Source organism: Zootoca vivipara, chromosome 15, assembly GCF_965207765.1.
Source record: "Zootoca vivipara chromosome 15, rZooViv2.hap1.1, whole genome shotgun sequence".
Lineage (NCBI taxonomy): Eukaryota > Metazoa > Chordata > Lepidosauria > Squamata > Lacertidae > Zootoca > Zootoca vivipara.
In genome coordinates, this window is record NC_142598.1 from 14,114,582 (window position 1) to 14,133,460 (window position 18,879).

The 18,879-nt window shown below is 43.4% G+C and overlaps 1 protein-coding gene across 7 annotated transcripts in view; it reads right to left on the minus strand.

Annotated features, from left to right (window-relative positions):
- ADGRL3 (adhesion G protein-coupled receptor L3) overlaps nucleotides 1–18,879 on the minus strand; it is a 506,197-nt gene that overhangs the window by 113,297 nt on the left and 374,021 nt on the right. For all 7 annotated transcript variants that reach the window (XM_088658771.1, XM_088658770.1, XM_088658773.1 and 4 more), the window contains 4 exons: nucleotides 12,962–13,170; nucleotides 11,722–11,898; nucleotides 4,115–4,324; nucleotides 2,331–2,551 (listed from right to left, as the gene is read on the minus strand). In XM_088658771.1, the coding sequence (XP_088514897.1) occupies nucleotides 2,331–2,551; nucleotides 4,115–4,324; nucleotides 11,722–11,898; nucleotides 12,962–13,170 (817 nt within the window). The remainder of the gene's footprint in view (nucleotides 1–2,330; nucleotides 2,552–4,114; nucleotides 4,325–11,721; nucleotides 11,899–12,961; nucleotides 13,171–18,879) is intronic.

Consider the following 18,879-nt stretch of genomic DNA (forward strand, 5'->3'; position numbering starts at 1 on the left):
GTTCTATGGGACCATGCTCTCCTTTGCTTTTTATTTTTGTCACAACCACAATGACAACTGGGGATCCATTCAATCATGCTTACTCTTTCCAAGTAATAACAGCTATAACAATTTGCTCTATTTCCTGCCTGAGAAGAAATCAAACTTTAAGGTATCCCTGGTGTGTATTAAATGCATCCAATAAACAATCATTAGATGCCACTGGACCATAAAATTTGAAGAGCTCCGACTTATCACGCTGTTTGTGAATGTGCAATAGGCAGCTTAAAATGGCTGTACAGCTTCCCATTCGGTAAGTGGCAAATCTGACTATATATGGAAGTTTAATGTGTACGTTCAAAGTTGAGTGTGTGCTGTCTTTTATTAGATTCCAGTAACCATGTTGCTCATATGAGATTTTCTCCACCCCACCCCACCCAAAATAGTATATTTGGTCATTATTTCAGAACACTTAAGTCAGATAAAACTATGGAAGAGGCTGTTTTAAAGACTACACAAAAACCAGGAAATTGAGCAGCATCAGAGAACTCATTTGAGAAAAACAAACATATCATTATTGGTCTGGTTACCTGCTATACGCAAATGTGTGAAAAACTTATTTCTTGTTCTTCCTAGAGAGATGCAGCTTTGAGAGGGGGAGTGGTTAAATGATTTAACCACTTAAATCACTTTAAAAGTGACTACTTCCAAAGCAACTACTCTATTCCGAACTTAAAAATGGAAAGCGTAATGCTGGTGGTCAACAAAAGAGGTTTAAAGACTGTCTCAAGGCAAATCTTAAAAAATGTAGTATAAACACTGACAACTGGGAAACACTGGCCTGCGAGTACTCCAGTTGGAAAACAGCCTTTACGAAAGGTGCCATGGGCTTTGAAGAAACTCGATCTCAGGATGCAAGGGAGAAATGTGCTAAGTGGAAGGCACGCTTGGCAAATCCACACTGTGATCAACTCACGCCTGGAAACCAATGTCCCCACTGTGGAAGGACGTGTGGATCCAGAATTGGCTTCCACAGTCACTTATGGACCCATTGTTAAAACCGTGTTTATGGAAGACAATCTTACTCGGCTACGAGTGATCGCCGAAGAAGAAGAAGAGAAGAAGGTTAAGTGATGGTGGAAAGGTATTCAACCTTTCCCTTGCTTCTAGCTTTTCTAGATTAACTCCCCAGTTTCTCCCCTCTGCTACAGGGTTATTTTATATTTTCATATTCTTACATTTAAATCTCACCTCTCTTCCATTATGGAAACACCAGACCAGACCCAGACCTTCTTTATTTCAGCAACGTGGTGGGACCATGTATCTTCTGACCAAACTCTGCAATCCCACTTCTCTGTTAATTGGCTTTAAATTTAATGGTCATTCTGAAACAATCTTATTTTGGAGGTAGACTTAATAAAAGTGCAGTTGTTGATCGGGCATCTTCCCTATGCTGGAAGTGCTAGCTCCAGAAATAAGTTTTTTTTCCTAGTGTGTGCTTGGGAGCCACAACACCCTCAGGTGTCCACCTTAACACTGGTTGAAACAGGATGTGCAAATTAAGATTTTCTTTTACAATGTATCTGGCTTTCTTATGTGTCCCGTGAAAAGTGAGAATGGCAGCACAACACAGAATAGATCCCTGCAAAATTAATCCAATTCTGCCCCCATTAAAAAAAACCCAAAACAACAATAAACATTTCTTTTCCTAAAACGTGCTCAGCACAAAAGTTTGTAGTTTGGCAGGCTCTCTCCACTCTGGAAGGGATACCGGTAGTATGCCTGTAGATTTTATTTATTTCTGTCAAAAGGGAAAAATATATAGTTACTTTAGTGGTGGCTGAGTTTTTGTGCTCGGTTCACGCAGAGAGATTGGGCCACTGCGGAGAGGACCAGGGGATGCTAATTGAAAATTGATATATTGCTCTAAAATACTAAATCAATTAATATGTATTTTTATTTCATGAAGTTTATAATGTGAATGTTTTACTCATAATTTTGTTCTGAAGCTTCTGAATTTGTCATGCCTAATAAAGGTTATTGATTTGATTTGATATAGTATTTTTTTTTCCATTTCCCAATGGTGAATTCTGTGTGTGTGGGGGGGGGCAATGGGGAATGAATCAGATCTGATGTACCCCAAGCTGAATTGTGAAGCCTAAAAAGAACCTTGGAATGAGGCAGACTATTTTTCAAAGCCCCAGATCAGGGTCCAGACCAAATACTCTGGTCAGTGCACACACCTAATGTGAACAGGCTTTCTATTGCCTATTTATTTCTAGAACTCTGACAAATCCATGCTCACTAGTATTGGTTTTTCAGACTCCCCCAAACCACAAAATGAAACTCACACTTTTCCTGTGCCGTAACTTCTGTAGTCTACGGCTGCCGAAACAGCCACAATTAGAGCGGGCATGCCATAGCCAACCAAGTAGAAGTATTTTCTCCGTGAATGTTCACTCTCGAAGACCTCCACCAACATGATGTAGAGCTGTACTCCCTCCAGAAACATCCACGTGAAAGCAGAAAGGAAGAAGAAGTGCAAGAGGGCAGCAAACACAGCACAGGCTATCTGGGAGAGTAAAAAGACAAAGCAAAAATATTATTACTTGTAATCTGAATCTGATATTGATCCTGCATGGAATGGCAAAAAAGGGAAATTCTACATTACTGGTCAATGCTCAAATCGCAGAGAAGGGGGCAGAGGGGCCCTAACATTTTGTGATTGCCCCTATATCTGCTGTTTTTAGAAGTCTACAGGGAAAGACATATGATGTGACTCACCCTAATTACTAGCTACTAGCTTGACTTTACACTTGGTGCAAACAGTAATGAATTAAAATGTTCTCCAAGTAAGCCTTAACAGCTAACATACCACTACCCTTGGATTATGATTCTCAAATGCTGAAAATGGTATATATATGCTTATCCATTCTTGGATCACTATACACTTTTGCATAGTTGATTATATAGCAATGTTGGTTCATTAGAAAAACTGACAAACCACAGTTAATAGTATTATTTGGACCAACTAAAATGTCATAAAGTTCTAAACAAGCTTCAAGTTCTTCAGAACTCTTCTTCGGACTAGATGTAAAACATCAGTGTTTTGTGGAATGGAGGAGAGAAAAAGCTGAGCTTGATCGATTGGTGCTCTAATGTCTGTGGTTTATTAATATGGATTCAAGGAGGTAATAGCTGCAATTCTATGCAATTCTTCAGAGAAAGCCCCACTGTATGTGTTGTGACTTGCATCTGAGTAGGCCTCCATAGGATTCCACTGTTAATCAGATTAGACTGCTATGTGTAAATAAAGTGTAACTATTTCTTCCGGTGACTTGGAAACTTTGAATGCAGCTTAAAATCGTATTAGCATTTTCCTTTTTTTCCTGCAGTTCCAGCACACTTGCTGACTCAAGTTCAGATTGCAGTAGACACAATCCAGATATAGTTTTCATGTATAATTACAATCCCAATATCCTTTTCATGTGTGCTAGCAGAGCTGGAGTTTAATTTTATGAAGGTGGGGAACTAGAAATTAAAATGGGAAATGTTTCCTTGTGGTTTAGAAGTGAAGTATTCTCCCAAAGTTAAGTTCCATATACAGGCAGCAGAGGATAATCGTCTTCCAGTTTTAAAATCTGTTACCTGGACAACTAAGATTGCTTATACTTTGGGAACATTTTAATTGGTCTTAATAAAAGTATTATGCTGGTGTGACTTTTAGGAACCCCCCCCCCCAACCGAATGGACCAACTATGCTTTTGGAGAACACCAAATTTAGTTGTCCAGGAGAGGAATCTTAAAACTGGAGGAAGGTTCTATTTATTTATTTTATCAGCAGTTCCCCCTATGTTGACATCACACCAAGCATTTCCCCCCTTCTCTCTCCTATCCTTGTTTTCCTTAATATTCAGCCTATATTAGAGCACTAGGAAGCTTGTTCATGACCTACTTGTGACATTTTAGCTGGTCCTAATAAAGGTGAGTTTTGGATATTTGGAAAACTTGGACACTCCCATTTTATTATCACGATCAGTAGCATTTGATTCAGGTTAATAAATCTGTGGCGCTTTATTGCTTGGCTAAAGGCAAGGAATAGGCTTCACTACTGCATTTCCAACTGGATAGTTACCGGCTGATCGGCCCTGTTGATCCCAATAAGGAAGAGAAGCTCTGCCACAAACAGACTGATGCACAGGTTTTTATGGATGGTGTTTCTGTCACTCTGGAGCCCACGGAAGAAGCAGAAAGTAAAGATGCAGATCAGGAGGCAGACGAGGGACAGGAGAATGCCAATCCAAGTAATGACATCCAGGAGGAGGTTGTGGACTGCATCACCATGCTGCAAGGCATAGTAGAAAGACAATTAGTCACCAACTGGTACCCAAGTCTGAGATAGCTTGGCGCATCAGAAACTGTTTGACCTCATCTCCATTTGCATGCCAAATCTGTCATATGAAGGACTAATGAAGCGAGCAGTACATTAAGACATGCACACTCTCTTCACTGTCTGTCTGTCCCGTTTGCAAAAGCAGCCGGGAAAAAAAGTTCATTAGCAGGTTTTTCCTGATCTCGTATACCGGAGAAACATGACACACTTCAGGTATTACAGATTAGTGGTGTTAGTAACCTGGTGCTGATCTGTATTTGTGAAATATGTAGTGAAAACAATTACTGTATTTCTCAGACCTCTACGATAGCAATCATTTTTAAAAGGAGAGGAACATTTGATTCAGCAGAAAAATACCATCAACCTCCACCACTAAAATCAATAAGTATCAGAGAAATTGAAAACTGACTTTTTTAGCTCCATCAGGACTGCAAAAACCACTTTAAAAATATTTTCAAAAAGTCCCGGAGACCCAGATTAACTTTAGAATTAACACAGGGAAAGATTGGCAACGTTGCCTGCTTTGCATACTTTTAATCTTTAACTTAATTGCCACAGACCTTTTTTATTTTTACCAATTCATTTCCATCTAACCTCACTGTTCACATTTCTCTCTACACCCATGTGCAAGTGTCCTGCCAACTGAAGATGATCCTTTAATGCATCTGAAAAAATTGGCTGTAGTCCAAGAAAGCTTATGTCATAATAAATCTGTTAGGCTTTAAGGCACTTCAAGAACCCTTTGTTGTTTTTTGCTGCAACAAACAGGCATTTTTGTGTAAAAGACTTTGTATCAATTTGGATATTTTTGTTCTTCTACATGAACTGCAACAAAATGGCCTAATTCAACACCACCCTCCAGAACTACAAAAACAGGCTGCTCATATAGATATTCTACAGGACATTTATTTTAGACAGACACAGATCCAAAAATGCCATGCCTCAAACTACAAAATGTAGGGTGCAATCTATAGTCTAGATCAGGCATCCCCAAACTGCGGCCCTCCAGATGTTTTGGCCTACAACTCCCATGATCCCTAGCTAACAGGACCACTGGTCGGGGAAGATGGGAATTTTAGTCCAAAACATCTGGAGGGCCGAAGTTTGGGGATGCCTGGTCTAGATCCATTGGCACTGGGGCTTTAGGAGCTGGCATACGTCCTGGCAGATGTGGAGCTATGGCACTGGCTTAAGAATTCATGGACAGCCCTGCAGCCAATCTGTGTGAGGGTACTGTAGTTGAAGTCACCAATTGCTACAATGGTTCCTCTTTTGGATGTATATGCCACACTCCACACCACCTTTTTAGCGGATGTAATGGCTTGATCTCCCAAATTACCAAGTAGGTGATGGTTCTCTCTGAAGACCTCCCAACATTTGGTGTTTTGATATGCAGAATGTGGCGCCACACCCAACCTGGGTGTGAAAGAGAAAGAATCCTGCTGTTCAAGATTCATTCAGCTTTATTGACACCTTTTTGTCAATTCTGACATTCCTGATATTGGGCAATGCTTTTTGAGGGATCTAATATGGTGGTTACCTGCCATGGATGGAAGTCAAGAGGCTGCCATTCGAAAGTGCTGCTGCCTGCTCAGCTGAGGATGTCGGGATTGTGAATGGGTGGGAGTCAGCAGGATTAGTTTACTCTACACATGGGTCTGCCACTGGTATACCTAGCTCTACCCTTAGTTACAAAGAATTCTAATCAATGGTCAATTCCTTTATGTAAAGTACTAAGGTGACTCTGGCTCCCAAGACATGCCCCAAAGGGAACAGATATACACTTAATACAGATGGAGGCCCAAATGTGCCCCATACAGTGGTGCCTCGCTAGACGAATGCCCTGTAAGACGAATTTTCCGCTATACGAATTTTCCGCTATACGATCGGAGGTTGCCTCGCAAGACGATGAGTTTTTTTATGGCCACCGCTTCGTCTTGCGAAGTGTGGCCATAAAAACCTCCGATTGCAAAACCTAAACGGGTATTCGTCTAGTAAAGGGGAACGAGCTGCAGCACAGGAAGAAGGCAAAGGAAGATCAGCTGAGAAGCGCTGACAGCTTCTGCGCTTCTCGCAGCGCAAAGCCGGCATGGGGTGCAGTTTCGGAGGCTTCTGAAGCTGCACCCCACACCGGAGAAGGCAGGCGGCAGCGGCGGGAGAAGCTTCCCCCGCCGCCGCTTCTCGCCGCGTAAAGCCGGCATGGGGTGCAGTTTCGGAGGCTTCCGAAGCTGCGCTCCATGTCGGGGGAGTCAGACAAGGCGGTGGCTGGGAGAAGAGAGCTTCTCCCCCAGCCGCCTCACACACAGCCGGCATCGGACGGGGCTTCGGAGACCCGCCAGTCCCCCAGAGCCTATAGGAACGCATTGATTAAATTTCAATGCATTCCTATGGGAAACTGGGACTCGCTAGATGAAAAATTTGTTACACGAATTGACCCGTGGAACGAATTAATTTCGTCTAGCGAGGCACCACTGTATTTTGAAGACACATGTATTGCCCACACTACCAGTTTACCACATACAAGCACCAAAGCAACGTCCTGTCTAAGTCTGTTCCTCTGCAATGTGTTATTTGCTGCAGGTTAATACATGCTGCAGGCTAAGGCAGTTGCAGCTGATTTGAATCCCATATATTTACTCATCATTAAACTTCAATCAGGAGAAAATTATTACAAGAGGGTTTTTTAAAAAATGAAAAGAATATAGCTTTAAAAAGCAAAAAGTTATTAAAGTACTTTAGCACTGAATCCTACTTTTTTTTTGTCGCTCTCACACACACACATATATATGCCAGTCATACAACCATGCACTAATGGGGAATCTGAAATTTATAATTTTGCACATTTGTCATGGACCAGCCTATGGGGCTATAACGTATAATTCAATAGGGGAGAAGGCAGGTCTTAATTACTTTATCAAGAAATTGCACAACAGATTGGTAGTAGCACATGCCCAAAGAAGGCTTCCTGTTGCAGAAACACAGGGTGGACAGGTCTGAGAAATGTAATTTTTACTCTTTCACAGTAAAAGCAAATCTTTTCAGAAGCAATAGGGGCATGAGTCTTCATTTTAAGTGTGCTGCAGTTACCAGAAGTCTGAAAGCCTGTATTAGACTCTTGGCCATTTCCACTGTCTCCCGTCTTGCCCTCCTTAACAGCATGTAGCCTCTTTACACATTAGGCTAGGGATGGCATGAACCTGTGGCTCTCCAGATGTTCAACAACATCTGGTTCTAGCGCAAGCTAATTCCCAGCTAGCAAAGCCAATGGCCAGGTATGATGGGAGACAGCCTTCAACATCTGGAGGGCCTCGGGTTCACCATCTCTTTGTGTGATTTCCCCTTAGCTGCTTCCTCCTCCTCTACTTACCTTTCATGAAGGCTCCTGTGTTTCATTTCCCTGTATATTAGGTAATTCCCTCCCTTCAATCACCTTCATAGTTTCCCTGCCTCCTACAACCTTTTCTCAGCCTGTATTCTTGCTGACTTGCCTTACACAATTTCTGCTCTTGGTGGAGGTTTGCGTGATGATTTGATAACCAAACTAACAATGATACCTTCCTTCACAGAAACCGCACTGTGCACTTTCTGTAGCTGATGGTTTTCTACCCTAGGAAGATAGGTCAACCAGAGACTTCAAACCGCTGGATCAAGACACTTTAGTGTATTATAATACAGATGTTGAAACGCCCTCCAAACAGAATTCAGAACATTTGATTTTGGTTCTTCCTCAGAAAGCAATATTTCTGTAGGGCCAAGGGAGAACCTGCTTTTCTTTCTGTTCACTTCTGTCCTTGATCAGTTACATAATTTTTGGTAGCCATCTCATTACGTTTTCATCGGCACCAGGGAAACAGAATAATACAACAAAATAAGAAAGATGAAGGATTCTGCAATGTTGCAATATTTCATAAGATGGACATTCTTGTATAAAGGTGGCTTAGCATATGTAGAACACAAAGAATACTGCTGGCACTTAATTAGTAGCAGCAGCATACGAGAAAGGAGGCATCTGCAGAGCATCCCCCAATGATTTTTCTCATAAATTCAAGTGATTCAGTCTTAGTCCTAATTTAAAAGCTGACACATCATAAAGCCTTCCTTGACTCAGAGAAATCTTTGGAAGAGCAAATCTAAAGAGAATGCCAGAGACTACTAAGAGGAGTGCTTCTTCTGCATTGCATGGCCTTTGGGGGCCATTATTTAAACACACTGTGTGTGTATCCTGTCCTTGAAGATGGTCTGGAGACTGCAGCTAGTGCAAAATGCTGCAGCCAGAGTGTTAATGGGTCTGACAGCATACAATCATATTACATGTTGCCCTGGTTGCTGATTAATCACCAGGTCCAATTCCAGGTTCCAGTCTTGACATATAAAATCCTCAGAACCATTCACTTCACCCTGTATTGCCCAGTGCAATCTTAAGGTAAATTAGAGCTTTATCGTCAATTGAACCATCTTCAAGTGTGGTTCACAGTTCTGTTGCCCCCAGTCTGAAACACCCTGTCCCCAAGATTGAGCTAGCTTCCCCCACCCCACAGCAGCAGCTGAACCAGAGACATGAGGCATCATGTTGTGTTTTGGGAGGGGTCAGGGGATGGAGCCGACCACGGTGGCTGGCGGCTCCTTCTCTCTTACCCTTGGCCTCTGCCATGGGCTAGGTGGAGACGGCGACCCTCTCTCTGCTTCCCAATGGAAAGCCTCCCTTAGGGTTGGCAGGTGCAGAGAGCCCCACTGTTTGGGGCCAAGGAGAGGAAGGGAGATGGAGGCAGGTGCCAGGAGGTGGCAGCAACAATGGCCATCACCACTCTCTTCCGAAGCTGCCTTCTCATGGCTCCATCAGTCGCCTGCCTCAGCTGTGCGGAGAATGGGGGAGGGCGACACCTGTGAGGTGCCAACGGAGAGCAATCGCCTCCTTTACCCCAATGGCCAGCCAACTAACGGCTATTCTGCACATACCGTGTTTCCCACATTTTAAGACACCGTCTTATTGCTTTTTTCCCTCAAAAAACCACAGGGTGGCTTATTTTTGGTGGCATGTCTTATTTTTTTTACGTTATTACAGTTTTTACAGCACCTTAAGGTCTTCTTGGCCGGGCCAGGCTGCTGGCTCGGGGCACTGCTGGGCACTGCGCGCCATGCTGCTGGGCTGTCTGAGCGCTGCTGGGCGCTTTGAGCAGCTGGGCGCTCCGCGCGCTCCAGCAGCCGTTTCCAGGCGGCGGGACGGCGACGGCGAGGCCGCTGGCTCTGGCGCTGAGCTCCGGGGCTGCTCGGCGCTCCGCGCGCTCCAGCAGCCGTTTCCGGGCGGCGGGGCGGCGGAGCGGCGGCGGCCGGGTGGAGGCGAGGCCGCTGGCTCTGGCCCTCAGCTCCGGGGCTGCTGGGCGCTCCGCGCGCTCCAGCAGCCATTTCCGGGTGGCGGGGCGGCGGCGGCTAGATGGAGCTGAGGCCGCTTGCTCTGGCGCTCGGCTCCGGGGCTGCTGGGCGCTCCGTGCGCTCCAGCAGCCGTTTCCGGGCGGCGGGACGGCGGCGGCTGGATGGAGCTGAGGCCGCTTGCTCTGGCGCTCGGCTCCGGGGCTGCTGGGCGCTCCGTGCGCTCCAGCAGCCGTTTCCGGGCGGCGGGACGGCGGCGGCTGGATGGAGCTGAGGCCGCTTGCTCTGGCGCTCGGCTCCGGGGCTGCTGGGCGCTCCGTGCGCTCCAGCAGCCGTTTCCGCGCGGCGGGACGGCGGCGGCTGGATGGAGCTGAGGCCGCTTGCTCTGGCGCTCGGCTCCGGGGCTGCTGGGCGCTCCGTGCGCTCCAGCAGCCGTTTCCGCGCGGCGGGACGGCGGCGGCTGGATGGAGCTGAGGCCGCTTGCTCTGGCGCTCGGCTCCGGGGCTGCTGGGCGCTCCGCGCGCTCCAGCAGCCGGTTCCGGGCGGCGGAACAGCAGGCCTCCTCGGCCAGGCAGAGGCAGGGCCGCTGGCTCCGGTGCTCCTGGGTGCTCCAAGCTGCTGGGCTAGAAACTAGAAACTGGGCTAGAAGCAACAGAGGCCCGGCCGCTGGCTCAGCTCTCCGCCCGCGCTGCTGCAGGCATGGAGATACACTATGTCTTATTTTTGGGGTATGGCTTATCTTTCGCAAATGCTTAAAATTGCTGCCCTGGCTTACTTTATGACTACGTATTAAAAAGGGGGAAACACGGTACGTGCGTGCAAGGCCCCACCTCAAGACGCAAAAGTGCAAACAGCATTTCAGCCAGACCGCTCATTAAAACATTATGCTAAAAAAGCGCAGTTAAACTGTGTGTGTGTGTGTCTATAAAAGGTTTTAAACAGCACTTGAATTTTAACTCAGAAATCAACAGGCAACCAGTGGAACTGGCACAATATTGTTGCAATATGATCAGTACATTTGTTCCCTCACACGCACCCTGGTGGCTGTGGTCTATGCCATTTGAAGTTTCCAATTGGAACTATAATCTAGCCCACATTCAATTAGCTTATTAACTCAGTTTTGCCAAATGTGATGCTGTAATCTAGATAAATTACAACCACAGCATTATTCAATCCACTAAACTAGTAACTCGGATAAAAAACACACACAGCAAAATTGGTTAGGCAAGATTTATTCTTGACAGGAATATGCTGTTTTCTACTAATTCTGCTGCATTGTTATCAATATGCATAAAACCTGATTCCTTTAGTATATTTTCTAGTATCTTCCTTGATATCAGTCTATAGTTTTGAAGATTCTCCTTTCCCTGTTTTTGAAGACTGCCATCTCACCCATTATCTAGGAATTATCAAAGATGATACACAGAGTTTCTGAGAGTATATGTGCACATTTAGCATGCTAGGATGCAGTTCACTTGGCTCTGAAGAACTCGCTAGGGATAGTGATGCATTTCCTAACTGCTTATCAATCCTGAACTGCAATCCTGACTCCTCATCACTAACACAATGTATGCAATGATAGCCGAGTTTCTTTTTGGGAGAGAACAGAGGCACAATAGAAGTTCAATAGTCTCAGCCTTCTCTTTGTCATTTTGCCATCCTTAGGGAGCAGTGGGTCTATTGCTTTCTTCCATTTCTTTGAACATACCTTAAAACACACTTTTTTTGTTGTGGCTCTTGGCACTCCAGCTTCAGCTCATTCTGAGCTTTATCTTTCCTGACACTGCTTTTTCCCATTGGGCCATTAGCACGATTCCCACTGAACCATTCTGTGGCAAATGGGAACATCACCACGTCTTACCAAGCCTGCGTGTGTCATGGAAGAACATCACTGCAGCAAAGCATCCTAAATGATTCAGGCAACTGTAGCAACGAGAACTAGAACAAGTATCTTCTGGTTAAAGAAGGTCAGCCATTCCTACCTTCACTTCCACATGGGCCATCAGGACAGCAAAGTTGGTCAGGTGGTTACAGCAGCAAGTTGTGTGCGTCTTGTTTGTTGTCAAAAGCCGACATCCTTGAGTTGACCAATATCCTGTCATTGTGCGTTTCGAATAGCTCCAGAAAGAACAGTTAGGGTTGAAATTTTCCTCTGACTGCTATCGGGAAGAAAGAAATACAGTGGTACCTCGGGTTACAGATACTTCGGGTTACAGACTCTGCTAACCTGGAAGTAGTACCTTGGGTTAAGAACTTTGCTTCAGGATGAGAACAGAAATTGCGTGGCGGCGGCGCGGCAGGCCCCCTTAGGTAAAGTGGTACCTCAGGTTAAGAACAGTTTCAGGTTAAGAACTGACCTCCCGAATGAATTAAGTTCTTAACCCGAAATACCACTGTACATGCAACAGAAATGATGATGCTTTAAACATATTTCCTTTCTCCCAGCTACAATCAGCAGAGGTTGGTAAGTTAAAAATTCTACCTGTGCATGCTTTAGAAAGTTTGCTGTCTTTTTCACTTTAGCTAAATGGGGTCTTATTTCTTTGTTCCTTATTTATTTTGGTCATAAAACTATAATGAGTACTTTGGAACTAACCTACTATCATTCAACTGAAGAACAAAGGAATTACTCTGAGAACAGTTAAAACAGTGATAGTCTTTGGTAAATGGACAATTGCCAGTCTCCCTCACAGCCAGGATACAATAATAATAGGATTGTTACTAGCCCCTTGGCGGGAAAGCTACATATCAAATAAATGAGCCTCATTTTAAAATAGTTATATTAACAATCAAACAATGAGGTTTCTAATTAGTAGATAAACATTTTTTCTACATGATGAACATGAGGTCTTTCTTCATTTTAAAATGTACTAGACAAATAAATATCTAAAGCTCTACCACCCATGACTACTCTACCACCAACTGCCTTTTGTTAAATATCCTGATTAGTTTTTATATGCTGATATTGTTGATTGTGGTCTTTAAAAATGTAATTTACTTTTTTTTTAAAAAAGCCACCCTGGAAGGTTTCATACCCTCAAATACAGGATATAAATGAAAAGGGAATAAAAGCAAAATATAATTTGAGCCACAGTGCTTTGACTAAAAAGAAATGATATATGTGAGGAAAATCTCGAAATGTTTTCTGCCATGTTTTTAGGAGAAAGGGAAAAACAAGCAGAGTGAAATATGTGACCTTCTGGAAGGCAAATAGCTCCTTACCTTGATGTGTCTGACAGTGAACACAACAGGATCAGCCAGATAAACCTTATTGCTGAATTCTTTATTTATTGCTGCTGTAATAATGGGGGAATTCACTATGACAGAGTGATTGGTAGACAAGGCTTCCATCCCCAGTTTCATGCTGGCGTTTTCTGTGGACAGGTAGGGGCCCAGGTTGTTGTATAGGACAAAAGCCACTCTGATTTCACCTGGAAGGAGAAAATGGGATAATGGGGAGATTAAGCTAGCTCCCCTCCCACCCATAACCTTTTGCTCTGAGTTAGCTCATCTTGCAGTGAACACATTACAACAAATATGCTGTATTCTATCCACGTTTCTCACAGGAAAAGCTTTTTACTGCTGCTCCCAAAGTTTTCCAAAAGCAAATGTGAATTCTCATGGACACAACAGCCGTGGTAATGGCCTGATCACTTTGAAGTTACTTTTCAGACGCTGGTGGCTAGGAGAGGCTCTTCAGAAGCTGAGCAGAGAAAGTCACAATTACGTCACAGAAAGAGCTATAGTAGTGGTGCCGGGGAAATCTACAAATTTTGTGGCAGTGCTTCTTCCACCAAGTACAAAGTTGCAGTAAAGTTTGGCTTGCCATCACCTAGTAACATACCTAGTCCTGCTAGGACTAGGCATTCAAATTCTTCAACAGGAGGAAAAGGAAAGAAAGAAAAAACCCTTTATCTATTAATGCTATCAAAAAATATGTTTCCTGTACATTCTGATCAAAATGCCTGTTCCAGCATATTACAAACACAATTCAATTAACCAGCTAATTTCTATACATGTTAAGCAGGAACCTTCTCCACTTACAGACCACTTCAATTCATACTATTATAATTAAGACTAATTACAATTTCCTAGTGTTCTGTTGATACTTTACATTTTTTTAATGAAGTAAACAAAAACGTACTGGAGGCATAAATACTATATTGAACATTCAATTTCTATTAACTCTTTAAACACCCTTCTAATTTTTTGTACACTCTCTAGACAGGCACACATAATAGAATGCAGTCTCATAATCTCCAGAAAATGTAGTTTTTCACCTGAGTAAGATGTATTTTGTTGTGAAATAGTAGATATAGAATAATTTGATTAGTAAATGTTCTATGTGTCTACTAGTATCTCCACATAAGAAATTTATTCTATTTTCTCTTAAACCTATATTTTTGATCCCTCTTCTATCCACATGTTCCTTTAACAGTGCTGTAGACAGAGATGTAGAGCGATCACAGTGTCAGACTAGGACCTGAGAGACCAGGGTTCAAGTCCCCACTCAGCCGTGAAGTTCACTGGGTGACTTTGGGCCAGTCACTGCTTCTCAGTCTAACCTACCTCTCAAGGTTTCTTGTGGGAATCAATTGAGGAGGAGAACCAGGTATACCACCTTGTGCTCCTTGGAAAAAGGGTGGGATATGAATGCAATAAATAAACAAACATTGGCCTTTAACAAATATAATCTCGATAAAATTGAGGGAATGAATTCGTAATTGCCTTATCTGTGCAAGAAAGGGTATTTATTGAAGATAATATAATGATAACAGTCTAATACTGTCAACCATAGGTTTACAGATCACAGTACAGTCAAACCCGGAAGTGAGTGTTCTGTTTTGTGAACATTTTTCGGAAACCAAACGTCCAATGCAGCTTCTGATTGAGTGCAGGAAGCTCCTGCAGCCAATCAGAAGCTATGCCTTGGTTTTCGAACAGTTTCGGGAGTCAAACGGACTCCCGGAACGGATTAAGTTTGACAACCCACGTACGACTGTATTGTATATCCCCATTAAAAAACAAAACTATTCTTTTTGTGCGTCAAAATTCTAGACTTGCTGCTGAAGATAATAATTAGTGTAACATTAGTTTTATATGTAATTACATGTTTATTACTAGGATGTAATTAAGTTTAAACAATGCCCCTGGCTGGGAGGTTCAGGGAGGTTCACCCTGAGCTGCACACCAGTTACGAAGAAGAAAGCATTGAGGCTAAAGTGAAGATCGAGCTTAATGCAAACATATTCTGAACAGCAAGCTGCTGTAGAAGGAAGAGGAAGAGAGCAATTCTACAAAGAACTCCAGGAATTGTAGCAGAGGGCTCGTCCACACTAGTCCCGTGCTTCAAAGCATGGGTCCAAGCAGTTTTCCATTTGCCCTGTCCGTTTCCCCAGGAATACCCGCCGTTTAACACTGAATCAGAGCAAATAAATCTCCAGAAAACCCAACTGACATTTGTTTTGATTCAGTGGCAAACAAGTGATTTTCCTGGGGGGAAACTGAAGGACGAGCCCTGAGAGACGGGAGGACTATGCAACTCCATAAGGACAAGCGCCAGAGTTCTTTAGTTCCTGCTGAAATGTCCTATGCCCAGGAAAAAGCCAAAGAAGCATGGAAGTGGACTGGCTTCAGAAGGAAAGGCAGGAGCCATAATAACCAGGAAATCCCAGAGACAGAGGGAACCTGTGTTGCTGTCAGAATTTCTAGGCCCCAAAGTGTATATGAGAAAACGACAGGCCTCAAGCTTCCAAAGTGTGCAGAATTGACACTAGATTCCAAGGCCAAGGAAAGGGCAGCTGTCACTCGTACATAATTGATATGGATATACATGCCACACTTGTTATACATACAAACCAGTCAGCCAGAAATGTGAGGAGCTTAAACAAAGAGAGATAAATGAGTTAAATGGCACCAATCAAATCTTTAACTTTTCAAAAGAGCCTCTGTAGGGAGGGAGGAGAGGAGGCCCATTCTACAGGTGTGCACCAGTGATGCTTGGGCACTGAGCAGTATACCTAAATATTTAGCTCTCTTTTCTCATAGATGCAGAAAAGAAATTCCAAAACAGATAATCCGTATTTAAACCTAGTAACTCAGGATTTTGCTTCATTCTGATTATAAACCATAGTCTTTTGTATGTAATATTCAGTCCTTCGTTGTCACTGTGAGAACAACACAATCTGTACAGAACGTACGCCTTTTCTTCAGTCCAAAGTTTAATTTCTTTTACTCTATTACCATCCTTTACATTCCTTGCTATGCTGTCATCAATTAGGCCAAAGAGGTAGGTTTTAGGTAAGTCACTTTTCTTCAGCCCTTATGTGAAATATGTGGATAATAATATCTATTATACAGGGTTGCTGTAAGGATTAAAGCAAAATGGTGTGTGTTGCATGTGCTGGATATGTGAAAGGGGAACATAATGCATTGTTCTTCTTGTTATAACTGTTGATTTTATTATTTATATATTTATTTGAGGTATCCAAAACCCTTAGGGCCTTTTCAGTGTTACATCCTGACAATGCACTCCAAAATCTCCATATAATCCCCAAGAAGGCTAGGGTAATTGGGGGGTGAGCTAAGATGAACCTGCAATTTCGCAGCTGAAAAACTCACACCTACCCACTGGAACTCCCAAGTTTTCATTTAAAAGGGCACTTAAGGAGAAGGACAAGTGATAGAATGCCCAGTGAAAAACACAGTAAGAATACTGATCAGGCCCCTGAGATAACTCATTTGCATCTAGAAGAAGCAAGGACACAAAGAAGCTGAGTCCCTCAAAAGAAGTATGGACAGTTAAGAGATGGAGGAACAAAGAAAGTTCTGCAGAATAAAAAAGGATCATGAACAAAACTATCAGAGGTACAAATATCAATATCCTAGAGGAATAGGAAGGATATAATACTGTATAACCCAAAAATATATAAAGCATAAGCACCAGAAAAAACAAAACTACTGGTTAGGGATGGATGGATGACTATATTTCTGATCTGTGTCAGTTTCGTGAGTTCATTCTCTCCTGTTTGCACAGTATAATTTATATTATATTTTCCCATCCTGGAAAGAACATGGCATCCTGGAAGGAGCATAGGTCACAAACAGGCAGGTTAAGCCTGTTATTTTGGAGGCATAGAAGGTAAACAGCTATTACCCATGAATAGAAAAAAAAATACTATTTCCTGGACTCATGGTAAGTTTAAAACGGTAAGGCATGATAGGCTAGCCTTCCTTCTAGAGCCACCCCACATTCCTCCTGTCTTGAGCACAAAGCACCAACATGAAGTAATAAATGCTGAGACACAGAAGAATAGCCCCTCCCCGAAGGTATTAGGACAAGCATCACTATGAGCTTCATTTGACAGCCGTGTGAGGAATAAACCTATGCAACAGAACAAACTTGACTTGTTCATTTGAAGCCCATTCAACTTTACCAATGGAAGCAACAGTTTAGAGGCATGGAATAAACTTTTCTGCTGATGGACAGAAGCATGGCCTGAACCTTCTTCCAGGTGATTTTGCACCTGACATTATTATGAAGTGGGGTGGGAAGAAGCAGCACTGCAGCCACTTCCTCACTAAGGAAAATAGCACCATAAACACTGTTCGCTGTACCTTGGGCCAGTCAATCAAAGAGGACCTTCGACAAACTGGTCATGGTTGATGGACCATGTAAAGACATGACCTTCTTGCCCACAGCTAGAAAATGAATGTGAAAATTCATTACATACAAAAGGTCCAGGTTTCCCCTTTAAAAAAATGTCAGATCTCATAGCTAAGAAATCCCACTCTGCCTGACACCCTGGAGAGCTTCTACCAGGCAGAGTGGATGGGATTGGGCTAGATGGACCAATGGTTTTGACTTCATAAGGCAGCCTGATATATGCTGTTAACTGGTTAGATTACAGGCATGTCAAACCTGCGGCCCTCCAGATGTTTTGGACTACAATTCCCATCTTCCCCAACCACTGGTCCTGCTAGCTAGGGATCATGGGAGTTGTAGGCCAAAACATCTGGAGGGCCGCAGGTTTGACATGCCTGGGTTAGAACAAAACATTTCTTGCTTTATTATTTTACACAACACTTACATGTCAAGTAAGTGGTTTACAACTTCTAAGTGGTTTACAACTATAAAAATCAATGCATCATTAAAACACACAAGTTCCATTAGCGTACTAAAACATCCTTAATTGAAATATATAATAAAACAAGAAGAATGACAATTAAACAGCTTAGGAAAAATGCCCAAATCACACCCTAGTTAAAACTATCAAATCAGAAGCCTCAACAGCATTGGGACCGAATAGTGCCTTGTGACACCTTGCAAAAGGTAGGTATGTTGTCCCCAATCCTATTCTCTGGTAATGGTCATGCAGGTAGGAGCATTGCCACTGGAGAACAGTGCCTCCAACTCCCAAACCACCGAGATGGTCCACAATGATACCACAGCCAGTGGTATCCAAAGCCACTGTAAGATCCATCAGCAGTAGCAGAGTTTCACTCTCCCTGTCTCTCCTTTGAAGGGGGGCATCTGTCAGAGCAACTAGGGCCAATAACATGCCTGAACTCAGATTGGAATGGGTTCAGATAATCTGTTCCAACAGTGTCAGCAGCTGAACCACTACCACACTTTTTAGCACTTTACCCTCAAAGGCATACCTGCCAAGTTGCTGTCAGAGAAATAAGGGACCGGGCTGGAAATAGCAGACCGGAAGTAGCGCTGCCGCCATTTTGGAACTGGGCAGAGCATGCTCAGAAGTGACTTTTGATGCTGCTTTGCCCAGTTCCAAAATGGCTGCCGCGCCAGAATAAACCAGGAAAAAACAAAAAAATCCATTTTTTCAGCTAGGAACAGCTGGAAAAACAGGAATTTCCTGGGGAAAACGGGAGACTTGGCAGCTATGCTCAAAGGGCATGTTACAGACTGGGCAGTTGCTGTCAAACACCTCAGGGTCCAGGTAGGGCTTTTTTAGAAGTGGGAATACCACTGCCTCCTTCAAAACAGTTGGGGATTTATCAGATTCAGTAAGTCCCTCACCCTAAGAAGGGGGCGCATCAGGAACTCAAATTTTACCAAATACAAGTCTGACCATGACAAAGGGATCAATGCAATCCTTCAGTCTCCATCCCCCCCCCAA